Source organism: Plectropomus leopardus, chromosome 14, assembly GCF_008729295.1.
Source record: "Plectropomus leopardus isolate mb chromosome 14, YSFRI_Pleo_2.0, whole genome shotgun sequence".
In the NCBI taxonomy this organism is placed as follows: Eukaryota; Metazoa; Chordata; class Actinopteri; order Perciformes; family Serranidae; genus Plectropomus; species Plectropomus leopardus.
The window spans coordinates 8,897,908-8,918,007 of record NC_056476.1 but is presented as its reverse complement, the minus strand read 5'-3'; the positions used below and the strand labels follow the sequence as shown (position 1 = coordinate 8,918,007).

The window sequence follows — 20,100 nt, the reverse complement described above, 5'->3', positions numbered from 1 at the left end:
GCAGGAAGAGGAAGCGGTAGAGGAAAAGTGATGGAGAAGTGATAAGTAAAATGGGACACAGCGAGGTGAAGATGCTGCGATTGAGTGATAGAGATGGAGGCACATGGGTTTAGGACAGATGCAGCGATAGAAAGACAGGCAGAAAACTGAGAAATAGGGAGCTGTAGGGAGAGCTGTGAATATTTAACTCTGTTTAGTTTTCCATTCTGGCCCTTGGCTCTTACTTCTCTCCAAGGCCTTCTGATCGCCTACAGGTTATTGATGGCAGGAGATGTCGGCATGCGTGTTTTTCTACGTGTTTGTGAGGGAGATGAATTTAGTGCATTAAAACCATTTTGGAAGTTAAAAGCTTCCTTCTGAATTGAATATTTCTGTTTGTAGATTCGCGACTTCTCAACATCAAGAGCTTCTTAATAACCTTGTGCGTCTGTGTGCCGAGACTAATGATGCACCTCATTACCAAACAACACGACAACAAAATTGCTTAGAATACATTTTACAAACAAGAGGTCTTATTCTTTAGACTAGTGCTGTTTAATTTGTGCATAAAACCTCTCAGCCCAACCATGGAAAACAGTTTGAACCTATGTTTCATTCATCAGATGGCAGAAGTTCGAAGTTGTTGTTTTTTTTGATGATTTCAGAAATATTGATGGTAGAAATCCATGAACGTGCTCTGAAGGCTCCTCTCTTGACATCTCTACACAATCTGTCATCCCAACAGGCTGTGACTGGTCCCAGCCCAAGATGACGTCCCCCAAGAACAAAGCAAAGAAGAAACCGCCCAAAGACAGCATCACCCTGTTGCCGTGCTTTTATTTTGTAGAGGTATGTGTCGATCGATGGGTGAATCACTTTTCTTTGATACACCAATGCTTGGTCAACGTTGAGTCACTAGATTTACTGAATCGATCACGAGCTGAGTCACTCTTTCAGCTGTATATAGTGTTGGGTTTTTATGTTTATTGCATCTGGATGGATCTGACCTCTGCTGAAAGCGTTTGTTGTTTTGTGGTGTCATCACTTTCTTCTCGTCCCTTGTGTGTGTTTGAAGGTGTGTGTTAGTTGTTGTGGTTGTAGCTGACATAAAATATTGGATGAATCACACCTTCACAAGCAAATATTGGATTCCAGTCACTCTTTGCTTTGTCCTTGTCCTTGTGTGTGTGTGTGTGTGTGTGTGTGTGTGTGTGTGTGTGTGTGTGTGTGTGTGTGTGTGTGTGTGTGTGTGTGTGTGTGTATTTGTGTGCGTGCATGCATGCCTGTCTAGCTCCCCATAGTCCTCTCCTCCCTGGTGTCCCTGTACTTCCTGGAGCTGACAGATGTGTTGTCCCCGGCGATGGTGGGATTCCGTTGCCATGACCGTGACCTCTCCATGCCCTACGTGGAGACGGGAGATGAGCTTATCCCGCTGCTGATGCTGCTGAGTTTGGCATTCGCTGGTCCTGCTGCGTCCGTAAGTCCGTCACACACACACAGACACACACACACACACACACTCACATGGGGATTGTTCATGGGGATTAATGGAAGTTCCCACAAAACGAAGGGAAGTTTAAGGAAAACTGACATTTTTGGGGCAATTGTGCTCTTTTTTTTCTTGTTGTATGCAGTTTTAAGGCGTGCGATTGGCGATGTTAGCTGGCTTTGTTCAGTTCATGGATATCTGTGGTACCAAGTGCCAAATTCTTTCAAATGTAGATAAACATGCTTTTAAATTTCCTTAACACTGTATAGCTGATCTGATGGATTTCTGCATAGTAATTTATGTATTTACAAGTTTTCCTGTAAACGAGAAAGTAGGAATACATCAAACCAACCAGCCACTCATTTAAATAAACACGAAGCCGCAGCATAGTGAATAAATGCCTATAGTATCGATCCGTTCTCGTCAAAAATGAGCGCTTAGTTTTCCTCTGTGTCTGATAACCGCGTATCGACGGGCCCTTTAGCATCTGCATGAGCCACACTGGGCTGCATCATTGTCAGACGCTCAGAGCTACTGATGTAGTATAAGGGGCAAGAAAGTCCACGTAGGGAAGAGGTCAAGGTCAACAGGTGGGCCAAATACAGGACTTTCAACTAGGAGATCACTGTTTGTGTCCTGTGTGAAACTAAAAGTTAATGTTGAGTTATTTAAAAACGGAACATAGTATGTCGTGTGAAGTTTGTCACATTACTTAATAATAAAGTTATTTATATAGCACTTAACAAAACCAATGTTACACAGTGCTGTAAATTTAAAATTCCCAAAACACATACATGAAAAACTTTTAAAAACACAAAAGAAAAAATATAAGAACAATACACAGGAAAAATTGTTAGAAAAAAAGAACTACAACTAGCAATTATTATGTTATTGACAAATGTATTGACAAATGTATTTGTACTAACAATAACTAAACCTAGAGAAGTTGGGATTGAGAATGTGTTGATTTTAAGTGTAAAAGTGTTGCACGCAGCTCCTATAAACCTGGTAAATGTAAGGTCGAAATCCTTCTTTTTACACCAACTCCTGAGAAAAACATCTTTTGCTTGAGGTTTCTTTACTAGCTAGTTGCTAACATTCCCATTTGGTGCTGAGCAGGTAGCGTACAGTTGATTTATCAGATCTTTGTTTCACCTGGAAATTGATGCCACTGCTGGAAACTGGGGTCGATGAGGGAATTTACAGTCTGTATCGTCTAAAGCTAAAAAGCTTGTCGAGTAATAATCCCCTATGGGTTTGTTATAAAGCTACACTTGATCCACTGTTCATGTAAAAATGTTGAAGCTTTACAGGAACAAAATCTTCCCTTATCGTAGTCACAGGGATAAAAACAAAAATCCTGTCTCAGAGGATCGACAATCTAATGTGTCATGGGGTTTGGGGGTTTGTTCGACAGTTCTACACACATGCATCACGTCGTAACGCTTGTGTACGGACAAATATGTAGATCACACAAATATGCAAACTCACAGCGTCTCCAACACTCACAAAGCAAATTCAATCTCCCCTCAGAAACGCAGAATCAATGGACACATTGATAAATACACACCTGACATTCCAACACACACCATCAAACACGCCACAGCCCCCCCCCAATCAATACACACACACACAGACAACACACTGCTAATCCATCAGCAGCATGGAAACGAGCAGAGCTCTCCAACACTCATCTATCACTTGGATTGGAAGTGATCACTATTCAATAGCACCTTGCCTCCGTTCTCCGTCCGTAGCTCTCTCTCACCGTAGATCACAATCACACAAATGGATGTTTGACATTAATAGCACTCTAACCCTTTTTCCTCTCTGATTCTCTCTTCTTTTTGTCTCTTTCTCTCCTTGTTCTTTTCTGTATTTTTCTCTCACTGCCTCAAGTTGTGTTCCAAACAACAGAAAATTCAGAAATAAGGGTTTTTTCCTTTTCCTACTTCTTTTTCTCTTTCTGTAGATTATGCTGGGGGAGGGCCTGATGTACTGTTTGCAGTCCAAACTGAAGACATGTCCCAAGTCCGAGAGCAGCATCAACGCTGGAGGCTGCAGCTTCAACTCCTTCCTACGCAGAACAGTGCGCTTTGTTGGTACGTCCAAGCACTAATCCTTTTGGGGTTTTTGAAGGTATTTTTGGAGGATACATGGCCGTTGTTATGGACAGAGCAATAGTTGCAGTGTAGTTCCCCTCAGGGTCTCATTAACTGCATGGTTTGTCAAACAGAATTATTTTTGCATAGATGCTTATTCTGTCGGTGATAAAGACACATATAAAAATGATCCAGAACAAGCACCTCAGTCCTCAGTAAAGTGAATCCTTATGAAGTGTCTTTAAGTTAATTAGTAACTGCAGCGTGACAGCATTGCAGAGGGGGTGTTCAGGCTCAAATGGGTTTCGATTTACCTGTTTTGTTTACTTTTTATCGGAAGTATTTCTCAGTCTATGTATTTTTCTCTTATGGAGTTGAATGTTGCATCGTTTCTTTTTTTTTTTTTTTTTTTTAGTGTTTTCCTTGAGTTACCACTTTCCAAATAACTAGTTAAAGGTACAACATGTAAAATATGGTCAGACTTTAAGTGTACAACAAAAAATATATATATATATATCATCAATAGAATGCAAAGACGGAACAGTTTTGACATTATGTCAGATGTTTATTAATTTTGTTTTAGACATATAAGCTGAAATTGGTACACTAACCAGCCCCGAACCTGCTGTCTTGTAATATCACCTGTAATATCACATCCATGCCCCCAGTTAGTGGCATGGTAAACACAACATTCGGTGGCAAAGAAAATAAATGATACAAGATTAAAAGAAGCAAAAGAAGAGTAAACACTGGTGTGGCTTTCCACTGCTGGAATAAGCATTTGGTGAGTGAGAACTGGGCTCAACTTGCAACATTTCTTTTAGACATGTAACATCTAACGTTGGCTATTTAATGACACACATCCTTAGTGCAACTAATGATAACACAAACTGTATCGAATAACATTTCAAATGGCTTCAATAGATGGATTTAGTTTGTTGCTGTGGTGTTGCTAAAACTGAGCAAATCAAGTTAAAATGTGCCCTACATGCCAACACCACATGTAAAGATGATAAGATGCAATGTTATTTAGAACGGCTCTCAGTGTTTCAGCAGTCTGGTTGAATTTTCCGTATTTTGGCCCTTTTGTTAGTTTGGAAGTAGTCGCTTTGTTTGTTTGTTTTCTTTTTTTTTTGCCTCATGACTGTAAATTTTGATTATATGGACCTTGTACAAGACTGTGGAAATGCTGCCCACCACTTATTTGGAGCATGTGTCCAAATATTACACTTTTTTTTTCCTTGCCTAGGTCCAGATCTTTAAATTCCCCACTGAGTACTAAGAGTGTAATAAGTTAATAATTTGCATTTATTTAATCTTGCAGCTAATGAACAAATATAAGGTTCAGTTGTTGCTCTTTGATGACTGTTGGTGGACATGGTTTGCCACAAAGTATATTTTCAATGCTATATTATATGCTTTTCAAATAACATGAGCCAAAATAAACACCTCACTGAAGCGTATTGGCATTTTAAGCACATGGCCATCCATATAGAGGACTAATCCTTCAAAGCAAAGTCAGTGGGAGATTAATATGTCTCCATGTGAAGTTCACATTTGCTCCTTAGGGCTAATAGCAGAGTCAAGTACCTGCTGATAGTAGTAAAAAACAAAATGTTGTTGTTGTTAAGATAGAAATCAGTTTTGGCACAGACAAATTGCTCCACTTTCCAGCTGAGCCTCCAACTTGATTTCACTTTTTAGAGCAGGGACATAAGCTAATTACATGCATTAAATGAAGGATGACTTGAAAAGAAATAGGCATGATATAATGCTCCACGGGAAATATCTTGAGGCAGACTTTGAGCTTTGAAGTGAAAAGAGTAATTAATTCACCTTGCTAAATTTCACTGTCTGCGTAAAAGCTTCACAAACCGAAGGCTCGTGGTGTCACTCCGGGTCTTTGGGGCTAGTTCAGCGCTGTTATTTTCTGCAGGTGTTCACAAGTGAGCAGCTCATAGTGAAGAAGTCACAAGGGGCTTTTTATATCATCTACCAAAGCCGCCTCACCGTTTCTTTCTCTGTCGCTCCCTCAGGTGTTCATGTGTTCGGTCTCCTGGCAACAGCCCTGGTGACAGATGTCATCCAGTTAGCTACTGGTTACCACGCCCCTTTCTTCCTCACCGTCTGCCAGCCCAATTACACGGCCCCGGGAGTGTCATGTGACAACAATGCCTACATCACACGGGACATCTGTATGGGGAAGGATCAGTATGCCATCATGTCAGCAAGGTAAGATTCAGAGATAGAGAGCTTTAACCCTTTAAAGTCCTCACTAAGAAAAAAGCAATGAACATTTTTTTCTTTGCTCGAGGTCTTTTTATAAGCTATACAGTGGACATACAAATACAGCTTTACAGAATACAATATGTGCCTCCTCCACCCGCCAACCCAATTTTTCTGCTCCAACAGAGCCCCAACCTCACTGTACCATTCAGCAAACAGAATAACATCAGTTGCACAGACAATTACAAGTACATATAAACACATTCCCTGTGACAATGATAGTAGGTGAGACACAAAATAAACAAATGAGATTTCTAAAAGTTCAACAGACAGAAAAACACAAAAAACAGCCATTGTGGACACACAGAACTTCTTCTGCCTGAATTAAAAATTTCCATCCAAAAAAATAGAAAACATATGAAGACACACAGATATTCAGTGCATTCACAGGATATTAGTTTATGCTTCTTATCTCCCCAGCAGGCTGTTACCAGGCCATTAAATAAGAATTCAGCAATGTTAGATCTCAATCTTGCCAGTTGATGCACAAAACCATTTACAAACACACTATATATTATATATTTGCCCGCAGTTGAGGCTCTGCTCATATAAATAAATGCTTTAACAGAAAATGCTACAGAACAGTGGATTCACAGTACTTGCACAGCATAATGTATATTACTCCACATCACTATCTTGCAGGAGTTTATGCAAACTAAGGCGAGGAGTCATCAAAACTAATTTGCATTTGAAGAGGATTACAAGAGATTAAAAATAGCGAAGGAGTGAAAATGTTACAGTTGGATTTTTTTGAATAATACAGTATTTTCTCATTAATAAATGCTGCTTTAATAGTGGAGTTAAGTGTTGATTTTGTACAACAATGCCCTTACAAATTCTTACTTTGCCCCGCTCAGCTGTAGCATCTCATTTGCAGGTGCTGCGGATACATTTAGCTTCTGAAGAAACTCTTTAGCAGCACAGAGCGGAACAAACAGACAGAGGTCGGACAAACAAGATACACCATATGGGAATTAGACGGGCATAATAAGTGCATACAGACAGAAAAGATTACAGCGGGAAAAAGCTGATATAGGGATAATCCTTGTAGTACAAACACACACGTTTGTAATTCCATACTTTCAAGGACCCATATTGATGTCATGTATTCCCTCGCTCCTTACCCGAAACTTGAAGGAATAGTTTGACATTTTGGATAATATGCTTACTCACTCTCTGCTGGTGAGTAAGTAAATGAGAAGGTTGATACAACTCACTAAACATAAGGCTATAAAAGCAGTCAGTAAGCTTAATCTGCACAAAAAAATGATATGTAAAAATTACACTTGGGCTTTTTATAAGGCGTCATGTGCCAGACTATTGTTTGGCTGAGGTCAGTTGCAAGGAAGCCAGCGGAAACTACAGGAAGTTAATGCACCCGGACAAGAAATAGGCCGGTAAAACCACAATGTGTGGTTTTTACTGTTCCATTTTTGTAAAGGTCTAAAACATTAAGATAATATACTTTAAGAGTTACTGTTATACAGGGCCAAGTTAGCTATGTCCCTGTATCCAGGCTCTGTGCTAAGTTAGGGGGGTGACACACCAAACTTTTGAGGGTTTTTTCTTTGTTTGTTTTGTTCTTACTTTTAAATACATGTGTGTCAATTTTTTCTATTCTGTGGCACCTCTCTAAATTCTTAGTTTTTGGCGGGTCTGTGAATGCAGCTCAGGCGGAGCTTCTCATGAGTTCTTTTATTCCTCAGCGGCAGTTTGTAAGTCGAGGGGCAGATAATTGACCTGTCAATCTGTTCAGAGCTGATTTGATCAAATAGATGGAGAGGAGCAGCTGCTGCAGAGGCGAATTAGACCCGGCAGAATTAACTTTGACTTTAAATGCACCTAACATTCTCTGCTCCGTCCTGCCCCAGAGTGCGCTCTGTGCTCCAAAGGTTTGATGCAATCAGTAGCCAAATGATATATATTCTGTATTTCAACAGTCCAGCTCAAAAAACAGAAAAAATCCATTTGTGTAGGCAGATATTTTGATCGTGGCCGGCCGCCACAAATGAATGTAACGGAAATCCTGTTTTATGGTGCTGTTAGATTGCTGCTGGACTGCCCGTTAATACAGGTGCATACCTAAAAAACGTTTGTGACTACAGTGAAAATGTTTTTGAAAGGCTTAAAGCCAGCAAATATGGGTTAGAACAGAATATAAACACATGTTGTGAGTTTTGGAAATTATTACATCTATCTTTTTTTTTTTATAAATTTTGGCTTTTGGACTTTACAATGCTTTGGAGTTATTGTAAATGTTTTGATCACATCAACTGTGCTGGTCAGTTGGTACAGTACCCTAAAAATAGCCTACATGTGTAGATTTGTGGACTTGGTGTGCCTATAAGGACGGTAAAGCACTCCCTTGTGTGATGTTACTTAATATTGGACTATCTTAGACCATAGGAATAACGTGTATTAATTTTGAAAATTAACATAGATTCCCTTTAACCTAAATGTAATTCTTGTCTGAAGCCTAAAACAATGTATTGACCCTAAAATATTTAAAAAAAAAAAAAAATCACTGTTAAGTTCTCAGCCTGCCCACATGGACACACAGGTTTAAGCCTGAACAAGTGATGGAAGGTAAACACAAGGATAAAGACACTCAAACAAACAGTGCATTAGTGCGTCTAATTAAATGACATTTACAATTCGGTTTCTCAAACTTTAAATTAGCAGCTTTGACCTCAGCCCACACACTCTCCCCTAATGTTCCCACTAATGCCCCATGGTATTCTGTTTGTGTTTAGTAATCCTCACACTCAAGGACGCACACTCCGTTTGACAAAAACACAGTTGGGCAGGTTTTAATGTCAAATACAATCCCAACATCACAAACGGCTTTATTCAGGTTTATTCGAGAGGCAATAAACACACCCAGAATCCACTTGGCTTATTTTGGCGGAAAAATAAATCTCTCTTTGTCTCTCTGCCTTCACACCTAACTCTCCCTGTTTCTCCCCCCAGGAAAACATTTCCATCCCAGCATGCAACGCTCTCTGGCTTCGCTGCTGTCTATATCTCCGTAAGCACCTCTTACTTACTCCTTCTGTGCTTGTGTACATTGAGTATGATGTTTTTGCATCATATACTGTACGCTTGCAAGTGTTTGTGAATGTGTGTGGTTTACTTGACGATGTGTCTCTTTAGTGAACCCTGTCTTGTTTTACACTGTGGTTAAATCTTTGCATATACATTAATATTACTGCATCGAATTTTTCTTCCATGTTTTTTCATGATTTTGTACAGTTGGCGCTTTATCTGTTCAATTATCTGTGTTAATGACAAATATACAGATGTTACTCTACTTATTCTTAACGAATGCTGACTGCTGGCTACATAGTTCCTGCATATCAGAGGATTTTTTAGCTAGAATGAAATAACTGTCACTTCATACATAAATCACAATGGCGTTATAGTGTTTGCTTGCTGAGAGATTTCCAAATTTCACACTGCAGTATTCCCAGGCCAAAGAGCCATCCAAATCTTAAAAATAAAAGATATGGTCTTTTAGAGGGACAGTATAATTGTGGGGTCGTATGGGGGACTTATCCAAAAGTCCTACCTAAAAAAAATGAGCTTCAGTTTAAGTGTACGATATATTCAGAGTATTTTAACCACTTTAATGTTGAACAGCAATTTCCTACTGAAAAATAAGCGGTTTTATTGCTCTCCTCATAGCCAGACTGCATTGAGAAAAACAGTAATTTAATGCTGAACAAAGGAGGTCTAGCACTGCTTCTATCAGTTAGTGTGTTTGTTATTGTGTAAATTTGTCATTTAGAAGTGTTAGTTCGGATTCATCAAAGTCACACAATAACACAAACTAACTATGACATGATGACCGTCATGAAAATTTAATCTTGCAGCTCTTTTAGACTTTCGAATGTTATCGGACTGAATGGCTTCAGATAGTGAAATGAGTCGTTTCGCAGGGGTTTTGACACGCACACATTTTCTTTTAATGATTTACAGATGTCTCTTCCTGATGTAAGTCAATGGGGAAAATTCTTTTTGGGCCTATGGGCGTCACATGACTGATCTGCACGGTGTATTTCTACTTTTGGCCACTATGTAAAATTTGCATTATAGCCTGGTGTTCTTCTGGGGAGCTTGACCTCCATCCACAGCAGTACATTGCTTTGCTTCCATGTCAGACTTCAGGATGCTTCTCCAAACCGGGTGCATGCCAACTTACATACTGACTGTGGATAAGTACCCCAAACAACTCCACTTTAAAAAATCAGAACTATCCTTTTAAGGTCAAATTTCTGTTGGCTGTTTTATCCTTGTCCATATTGGCAGCAGCTTTTTGCCGTTCTGTAGGCGGTTGCTGACCGCAGCAGTATGTACAGCAAAGTCGCACTGTCATTTTTCCATGAGGTAACACCCTCCTACACACACACACACACAGACCCTCCTCCACCAATGGCTATTGGAGCTACTGGCCATATCACTGCTGCCTCGCTGAGCCCAGAGTGTGCTCATTAAAGCTCACCAGACCAATTTATGCTGAAAGAGAAAAGGCAGGAGAGAAGGAGGAAAGTGCCTGTTTTGGTCGCTAGAGTTACAACATTTTGTCTCATTGCTGCAAAGTTGAGAAGCAGTCCATTAACTCTGTCGTCCATAGTTTCCATACATTCTCTTCAGACAGTTTTCTTTTCATCTGCAAAAGCTCAACAGAAAAAGAGACAAAAACTTGAATTTCATCGGGGATAACTGAAATGTCAGCCTCCTGTCAGATTCCTGCCTCACAAAAAGTTGGGTTTCCATGCTCACTACTCGATGGACAAGCTTGTTAAAATGGATATTTCTTGCAAAGCCGGCTTCTCTGTCACTCAGCTGTCGTCCACTTTATGTAATCCAAATATAGTGTGCATGCAGAGAATCTCAATGTAAATATAAAAATATATTCTCTCTCCCCTGCTGTGTCCCTTCTGCTTTCTTCCACACACTGCTTTGCTGTGAAAATATAGGCTTATTCATCTTAATGACCCAGTTAACCTCCTAAATAACATACATCTTTTTCTTAAAAAACCTGGAAGAGTTCATTTAGGTGGTGTCATTTGGAGTTTTCATGGAACAGAACACTTTTTTAGCATACTTTCATTGAAAACAAGTGAAATTATGTCACCCAGTTTGTTTTTGTCCTAACAGGAATAATTAAACATTTTTCGGTAAATACAATTATTCACCTTTTTGCTGAGACATCAAGGACACAGTTATCTTAGCTTAGAAGAAGAGTGGAAGCAGTGGGAACTTCGAGCATTTTTCTGTCTCCCCCTCCTCAAACATAAAAAAAACGAACAAGGTCTGTGGATTATCTTGAGTAATCGGGTCATGATTTCTGGAAAGAGACATTGCTGATGAGCTGTTCAAATGTATTTTTTTTTTTTGCACTATTAGCACCAAAAGCCAAGTAGCCTACCATCTAATTACATTATATTCAAAAGAAACCAGACATTATTTCTTTGTTTAAAAAAATGTAAATCTTCATATGTTAAGGTTGAACTTTTGCTGTATTTTCTCCATACGTCTGGCTTGCATTTATGTCTGCGTCTCTCTCCACAGATGTATTTCAATGCCAGCATCAGCAGCACGACTAAGCTGCTGAAGCCGTTGCTGGTGTTTGCTTTCTGCATGGCGGCGGGCCTCGCCGGGCTGACGCAAATAACTCAGCACCGCAGTCACCCAATAGACGTCTACGTGGGATACCTCATCGGAGCCGGCATCGGAGTCTACCTGGTTAGTCAAACAAAGAACACAAGAGCAAAAATTGATCAGACTAGGATCTGTGAGCGACATTTTTTGGCTGGTTTTGAGATAATTGCACCTTTTATGCTAATCTACTCACTGAGAGACATTTGAACAAGTGAAACTGTCTTGAAATGGATTTCCTATTTCAGAATCAAGTTTGGGAAATGAGTGCTAGCATATGTTTGTACGCATTTAGGGGTTTGTTTTGTACTCAGGGAGTAGTTACAAGTCAGCATGCAGCGTGGTGAGAATGACCGAATACACATAAATAGATTTGGTGTTTTTAATTAAGTGGCTTAGTTGTGCTGTGACTGAATTGTCCCGTTGTATTATTCTAACGATATCACAGCATGTGCTAACAAATGCTTCTTTTTTTAATCACCTCTTTTCTCCGTGTGGCTTCCATACTTTTCTCTCCTCGCAGTTTTTTTGGCAGGGTCTATATATAGCCTTTTCTATTACGGAGGGAATGAATAATCGGATAAGAATTCTCTGGAACAATTTCACACTTCATTTTGAGAAAAACTTGTCGTTGCCATTCTCCACGCTCCCCTCCTCCTCTTGTGCTCTTTCTTTCTTGTCTTTAGCTTTTTTAGAGGGGGAGCGTTTCCTTCTGTCATTAAAGGATGAATTCTGAAAGAGGAGTGATTCATGCTGACCTCACACTAAACAGAAGGAAGGAGAAATGCCTATTCATGCACTCGCTTCCGAATAATGTCAATTTTTTTTTCCTTCCCAAAGATTAAAGAAAATACGTTTTCACGCTTCAGTCTTTATTTAACACACTGGGTTCTTCTATCTCCTCATTTGTTTCTCCTTCTTGTATCCGTGTGCCAGGCTGTGTATGCGGTGGGGAATTTCAAAGCGTCAGACGAAGACGCTCCGTCTTTGCAGAGACTGGCCCCAGCTAACCAGAAGGACGGCCTGAGGGTGCTGAGCCAGCGGAGTCATGACTCCCTGTACCGAAAGACTCCCAGGGTGTCTGAGAGCAGAGAGGAGCTGGGTGCAGGGCTGGGCTCCGGGGCTCGCAGTAAGGTAAGGAGGGAGAAGGCGTCCCTGGCCTCCCTTAAACGAGCAAGCGCTGATGTGGAGCTCCTCGCAACCCGAGGTCCAATGGGCAAGGAAACCATGGTAACCTTTAGCAACACCTTGCCTCGAGTCGCAAATGGAAACAGCCCCATTTCTCCTTCGGATGAGCTGCCGACCACGCAGCGTCACATGACCTTCCACGTGCCCTTTGACCCCCAGAGGTCTCGGCAGCTGGTGTCAGAGTGGAGGCAGCGCTCGCTGGAGCTCCGAAGCCAGAGCTCACGAGACGAGGAGGAGGACGGGAGGGACGGAGGAGATGAAGGAGGAGCAACAGCAGGAGAAGGAGACCAGGAGATGCCTTCATCTCTTTATCCCACGGTACAAGCCAACAAGGGCACCGCCACACCAACCACAGCGAGAATGGTGGTGGCTCCACCGCTCGTTCACATCCCAGAAGAAGCAACCCGGCCGCCGCCGGTCTCCCCAAAGAGTGCCAAGACGCGTGCCAAGTGGCTGTCACTCACCGAGGGAGGAGGAGGTAAAGAGCCGGGGACGGGGCCCATCGCGGTGTCCACTCCCCGCGTTCCCAACACGCAGCCGAACCAGCCGCCCAGCCAGCAGAGAGTCACTCAGGTGAGGAGAAATTAGAAAATGAATGCCTGCAAATCAAAATAATTACATTGTTTTGAGCTGTAATTTTTCATTCTCTGATTTCCAGTGGCATGCAGCCAATTCTAATAAACATAGTTTAGTCAGGAGAGGAGATTTAATAGCTGCCAAACGCTGGGCTGTGACACACCTGATGATTTATTTTGTTGGTAAAATAAAAACGGAACAACACAGTCAGAGGCAATTTCACTGATTACTTTCCAATATAAAATACTTTCACAGGGGCTCAAACGCTTATTATAGTTGGTATTAAGGCTTCATCAAATTTCTGTGAAGGATATTGAATTTGTTGCCGTTACCCTTTACAATATTTACTGTAATGAACCTGTACTTTATTGTGGTGCAGAGCTGTTTTGTAAAAACAAATTGCTAATATCTGTGTTAGCTGCTTTTCTTGAGATTGAAAGTTTATTGTGGACTTCGGAAATAGCTGTTGACAAAGCGATATCAGGATATCAGGTACACTTTTGTCAACTAAACAGTCATTTGTTCTGATTAGGGATGTCATCACTTAACCGTCAGTCAGTTAACTACCAAGAATATTTTTGACCTGTTATTACTCTTCAGTTTACTGCACTGCACACCACTCAGGCTGGTAGGGGCTGGCTAGCAGAGCCACTCATTTGGCGATTATCGCTAGTAACACGATCTCGACCCAACACCGTAACATTGTGCCCATCCTCCAGTCACACCCCCCCAGCTCGCCCTGGTGAGTAAGGGGGGGCACCTGTGGCATTATTGACTATTTTATCACTTTTAACTCTCTTACTGCCATTAGCAGTGCGGCACAGCAAGTGGTGCTAACAAGGTTAACAGTACTCAAAAGAGATTTACGGTCAAAATAAAGCTGCTTATTCACTGGGGCGACATAGGGAGACACCAGAGGGAAGGCATCATTTTTCCACCTCTGGATGGAGAGTACTGAAATGCAGAGCTAAAGCTCACTGCGGCAACAGAGTGCCAAACTAAAAGGAAAGGCCTCTTGTAAGTCAAGTCTTTTCTTTTCCTTTAAAATTAGCCAGCCAGATCCCAGTTAACAAGTCTTTGACCATCAAAAGTAAAATGAACCAAAACTGACGGCCCTAATTCTGACTAGATGTTCCTCTGTCCTCCAGGTGATAGCCATGTCTAAGCAGCCGGGTCATGGAGTCACTTCATCCACTAAAACATCAGAAGGTGGCTCCTCCTCCGGTGCTGGGTCCAACTGCTCCGAGTCGCCCTATTACCGGATCCCATCTGATCGAGACAGCTGCACTGGGAGCAATCCGGGGAGCATTGCCGGGAGTGGTAGCATCGTCACAATCGACGCTCACGCCCCTCACCACCCGGTTGTGCGAGTGTCAGCTAACAACGGGAAGCCGTGGGAGTGGAGAAACACCATCAGTGGTAACATGATGGCCGCCGACACGTCAGGGGACAAACACCGCGTGTCGCTGCAGCGACAGGAGAATGTCAGTCACTACCGGGATTACCGGACGCTCCCAGTGAAAACAGACTCGCTCGGCTCCTCCTCAGCCAGCGGCAGCGCCGAAGGAGGACAGGACTTGCCTCCCCCACCTCTCCCCACCTCCTCCTCCTCCATGCCTCCACCTCCTCACCCGTCCTGCTCCAGCATGCTCCCCCCTCCTCCCCACCCCGACTTACTGTTAGACAGCCACAGCCAGGCGCTGTCCCGCTCCTCCACCCTGCCTCGCCGGCCCTCCGTCTCCGCCCGCAGTCATGCTGAGCAGGAGCACTACTACAAGGCCATGCAGAATGAGAGGATGTTATAGTAAAGACATCATTGTCATATCAATGATTGTACTTCAAAAGACTCAGCTGAAAGAGACAGCCAAACAAAATAGATTGTGGCAGGTGGATGGAGATTTATAACTTTAGAAAAACGACAAAACGGTTTTGAGACTCTGAGACCAGAGCAGCAGCTTCGGTCTGAATGCTGTAAAGGAGGAGGCAGCAGGGGTGGAGGACCACGGGGAGGTCTGGCAGCTCACACGCACTCAGCAGGGAATCTGGTTTTCTCCTGCTCACATGTACTGCCCACAGCGCCGGCTCAGCGGCTCTGACTGGGAAAAGAACAGACAAGAGAAGAAAGGGGAGTCAAAAAGAGAGCAGGGTGCAGAATTAAAAACCCAAGTTTCAGCACGCACATCCTCCGTGTTTCTTCAAGACACATTCAGAGAAGGAGTGGGAGAGGCTGCAGCTGAAAGACAGATATCACAATGAACGGTCTGGGATTTGCTAAATCAAGTTCCCCTTGAGAGGAGGGATAAGACTGAGAAAACAAAACAACTACAGGCAATACTTGCTCTCCTTAAACTAGTGCAGCTGTTTGAGGTTGCCAGGCTTACACGCAGAGAATTTGCCTTTTTAACCAACTGAAAAAGTCGTGCTTCACAGAGTCCAAAAGCTCTGAGTAAAGACAAGAATGCAGTAATGTTAAGTTCGACCACAGGTTCAAGAGTATTAGAGCATGAGTCTTTTTACCCCTCTGAATACACAAACCTAAATGGGGAATTTTGTGTTTGACGCCAAGCAAATCTGTCAGTATCCACCAGAGAGAGCCGGCTTAGGAAGCGTTGCTTCAAGTTGGGGTGTGAAAAGGAGGAGGAGGACTGGGCATAAGGAGGATCACGCACAGTTGGGCACCCCAATACAGACGTCACTGACTGGATTACTGCTGTAAACATGAGAGGCGGTGGAATGGAAAGAGAATTGTTCCTAAAGTGAAGAGGGTGGTTGGGCTGGGCCGCGCAGCACAGCGAGCCAGGCAGCCAGCCTGTCTTTGCTGTGTGCAAAACCTGCCACGGAGCCTGAAGCAGCACTAAGGAGATTAACGTTTGTTTATCAAACCATGCTAGCACACTCTTCCCCCCATAGCCTATTGCATTTGGCCCTCTGGCAAATCTGAATGGTGAAGGGACCATTAATGGAAATCTGCTGTGCTAGTAGCGCAGCGTCAGGCAGGTGCTGGTAGGATGCGACTAACTGGCTCGTGTTACAAGCAGTCTCTGCTATACCTGTTAGCACATTAAAGTTTTGGTACCACTTTCTAACTAGGCATACATTGGAAGGGGTTTATAATATGTTGTTTATTAATGATCATTTCTTTATTTGTCTTTATAGATCAGTGGCAAGGCTTTCTTTTTATGCTTTATTATGAAATAGCTGTAGAGTGACAGAAAAAGGAGGAGAGGGAATGACAGGCAGCAGAGGAATCAAACCTGGGCCGCTGCCAGGACTAAGGGGCCGATCACACCAAGACGCATCGTGCCAGACTGCCCCAAAGACACCATGTAAGTGCATCTGGAAAAACTGCTGGGGTTGTCTGTGGAGAGGGGCTGCGTGCATGTGGCCAAAAGTGACATTGACAAGCAGCGCGACTCTGCGCCTTAAGTGGAAAAGTTGAAATATTTTAACTTTTATGCACGCCAAACAGTCAGAAAACAAATCGCACAGCAGCAAGAGAGGAGTACCTGACAGGTGTGCTATACCATAGGGAAACAATGCTTTTGCTGGCAACGCTTTGCTGGCAGTGCGTCTCGGAGTCATCGCCCCCTAAGCCTACAAGGGGCGCACACTCTATCTGGTGAACCAGAGGTCGCCCCAATAAGACATTCTTAAAAGCAGTTTTTGGCTTGCTAGATTGTAAACCCTGAAACCCATTTGCTATTAGCTGATAATAATTTCACCTCTGGGGGTAACAGCCAATATTTTTGGGGTGCTGGTGTAGCCAGCAAATATGCGGACCACGACTTCCTCCTCTGTGCAGTCGTCATTGTTCACAGTTCGATGAGCAACTTGAGATGTGAGAATGGAGTTGGCCCACAGACAGAAGATATTTCAGCTAATCTCTGTAAACATTTATCTGCATATGAATGCCTCTTGTGTTTTTTGCGTGTTTTTCTTTAAAAAATAACCGGTTCATGTGTTAACAGTAAATGGATGTCAGGCTTTCAAAAGCACAATTAACCCAAACTGACCTCAGTTCCAAGATTACATTCTGGCCAATATATGTTTTACCTTTTTTGCTCCTCAGACTGTTTGCGTGAATGTAACCAAAGCCCACTTATACGGGATTGGTCAATACTGCTCGGGACAACAGATGGAAACCAGAGCACTTCCTGTACCAAAATCTTGTCTTTTTCCCTACAGATTGTGCACACATGCAGAATCTGTTTACAGAGATGATCAGGTTGTAAAACATCTTTCATTGGTCAACGTGTCTTTTTATATAGCTATTTAATTTTTTGGGAAGCACTCTGCAGGAAGATGAAATAATGTTTACAATATTTACAACACCAAACTTTATTTATCTGTCTAGCTACCATAACCTATACCTGTGTATCCATTACACAGTCATTAGAGATCACCAGTCCATCACAGGCTGCCCTTATTCAAGTACGGCTTTTTAGAGAGTGATACCAAGACTTTTTATTTATTTTTTAAATGAAATAAATGGGTTTGTTGACAGTGTAAACAGACAACCAACATCATAAAAAGCCAGCAAGATCTCAACCTTAGGTCCACTTGCTCTGGCGCTTTTGACATGCAACACACAGCAGATGTTGTTTACACAGTTGTCATGTAAACTACTGTCGATGAAGACCATTTAATGTGGTCAAAAGGTCCAGAACAAGCAAGTAAGTACACTTTTAGTTGAGATTGTTTTGTCAACTGCTGTTTCATACAGTTGGCCAAGAAAAAGTTGTAGATTAAATGATTAACCATAGAATTAATCAAGTTATTTACTGGTAATATTCTAATAATAACAGTGGTTACAGGCTTCAAGTCGAAGTCTACGAGTTGAGAGGAAGTGCGTGTTCTTTCTGCTCTCCCCTGCCTCTCGTGTGTTTATACTACGTTGTATAAAGTTATCTGGTATCTATCGTTTCATACATCCATTCATACAAGTTTTTTTCTCACAGAAAAAAATTCTGTCCAATGACAAGTGCTTTATTTTCGACCGTACTTTGATCACATTTTAACAAAAGATACAGTCTCACAAACACACAGATGAAAGAGTTGGTTGTCACCCATGCGCCACAACATCTTAAGGGTACATGAACTGATTTTGTAAAGTTGTGCCAGGAAGGGGCGAGTTTAAATGGAACAAGTTGTGTTTTGTAGTGGAGCTCCCTCAGATGAGGAGTTGGTAGAATAATGTTGCTCGTCAGTTTGTGCTGCATGTGTGTGTACGAGCGTGTTTTTTTTTTTTTTTTTAGACTTTACTTCTGTGCTCCAAGTCTGTGCCGTCACCTTTGATAGACAGACATGCTGCATTTTTCAGTGCTGGTGAGTATCGTACTACTTTACCCCATTTTGGCTGTAAAAACTTGATATTACCTAATATTATTAATACTATTATTATTCAGCAGCCCTCTTTTTATGGGCTAATGTTTTTTATCTGTGGTGGTGTGTAACATTAATAACCCGATTGAATAAAAAAACAAGGCTTCTTAACTGAGGTTTCATCTTGTGTTACTTGACAGTGCAGTGGCTCAAAATAGAGAGAGGGTCAATGCCGGAACACCTTTTACCGCAACCCTAATGAAAAGGATCTTCTCCATTGATTCTGGGGTTATGAGTACTTTCATGCTCATTCATTCTGTACACACACACTGACACGGATACACACAGCCAGACGGATCCGGCACATTTGCAACATTTGCTCCTTTCCTGTGGGCTAGTGTCAGATTTCCATAATGAATTCTGCTAGAATGTTGGTCAATCCCAGATGACCTGCAGGGATACAGCAAGCTTTGGTTGCAGCCTCAGAGAGTGTGTGTGTGTCTGTGTGTGTGGTTGTACTTGCAAACATAGTGAGGACAAACGTATTTTAGTAACAGAGTGATGACATTTTTTGAAAATGAGGACATTTTGGTCGATCCTCCGTTCTTTTAAGGCCTGTTTCAGGTTGTGGACTTGGTTTTAATGTTCAGGTAACAGTTAAGTTTAGGGGAAGGGCATTTAGATGTGATGGTTAAGTTATAGGCCCTGACACACCAAGCTGATGGTCTTGTCGGGCCAGGGCCGGCTCTTGGCATAGGCGATGTAGGTGGTCGCCTAGTGCGCCATATGCTGGAGGGGCGACACCACGCCGCCAGTCCCCCTTGGCCTCGAGGGAAAATAATAATAAAATAATAATTTTCTATGCCCACTGGCGCCCTCACTTAGTGTTTTCTGTCTAGAAAAAATATATATATATTAACATTACAAATAAATAAACAGTGACATGTTCCTAAATTATGTGTGAGCACGTGATGTGTTGTTATTAAGTGCGGGTTAGGGTTAGGGCGCCTAGGGCACCAAATTGGATAGAGCCGGCCCTGTGTCGGGCCATAGGTTGCCCTAGTCCTGGGGTGGAAATTAACTTTTTCGCCCACCTGCCGCCGTGGCTGGTGGATACCAAAATCTACCAACCACTCAACAGATTATCTTTTTTTTGGCTGATGAGTAAAACAAATCTAGCAGCCACTTGCATATTTTACCAGTATTGACTGGTGCTAATTTTCAGTCCTCCTTATCAGTTTTTTCAAGTTGATTCAGCATATTGAATGTGGTCGGCGTTGGAGACAGGGGAGCCCTTCAGGATGAAATCACTCTGATTGTCAGTTCGGCTCAGCACACAAGAAGAGAGAAGGGCGGAAAGTAAACAAACGACTTAAGTTAAGAAGGAGTGAGGTCAAAGAAAACTTGTTATATGAGGTAAGATTATTTTTCTTTAGTCATTTAGCTCTTTAGCAGAAGTGTTTCTTGATATTTTGTGTTTTTGTTCACTGGCACACT

At 42.2% G+C, this 20,100-nt stretch overlaps 1 protein-coding gene across 1 annotated transcript in view; it reads left to right on the top strand.

The window, feature by feature from the left end:
* Positions 1 to 18,048, top strand: part of plppr3a (phospholipid phosphatase related 3a) — a 36,133-nt gene extending 18,085 nt beyond the window's left edge. The window contains exons 5-12 of the mRNA XM_042501368.1: positions 725 to 828; positions 1,271 to 1,456; positions 3,441 to 3,570; positions 5,607 to 5,802; positions 8,827 to 8,884; positions 11,431 to 11,604; positions 12,454 to 13,278; positions 14,430 to 18,048. Of these exons, the coding sequence (XP_042357302.1) occupies positions 748 to 828; positions 1,271 to 1,456; positions 3,441 to 3,570; positions 5,607 to 5,802; positions 8,827 to 8,884; positions 11,431 to 11,604; positions 12,454 to 13,278; positions 14,430 to 15,086 (2,307 nt within the window). The 5' untranslated portion in view covers positions 725 to 747 and the 3' untranslated portion in view covers positions 15,087 to 18,048. The remainder of the gene's footprint in view (positions 1 to 724; positions 829 to 1,270; positions 1,457 to 3,440; positions 3,571 to 5,606; positions 5,803 to 8,826; positions 8,885 to 11,430; positions 11,605 to 12,453; positions 13,279 to 14,429) is intronic.
* Positions 18,049 to 20,100: the final 2,052 nt, after the last annotated feature.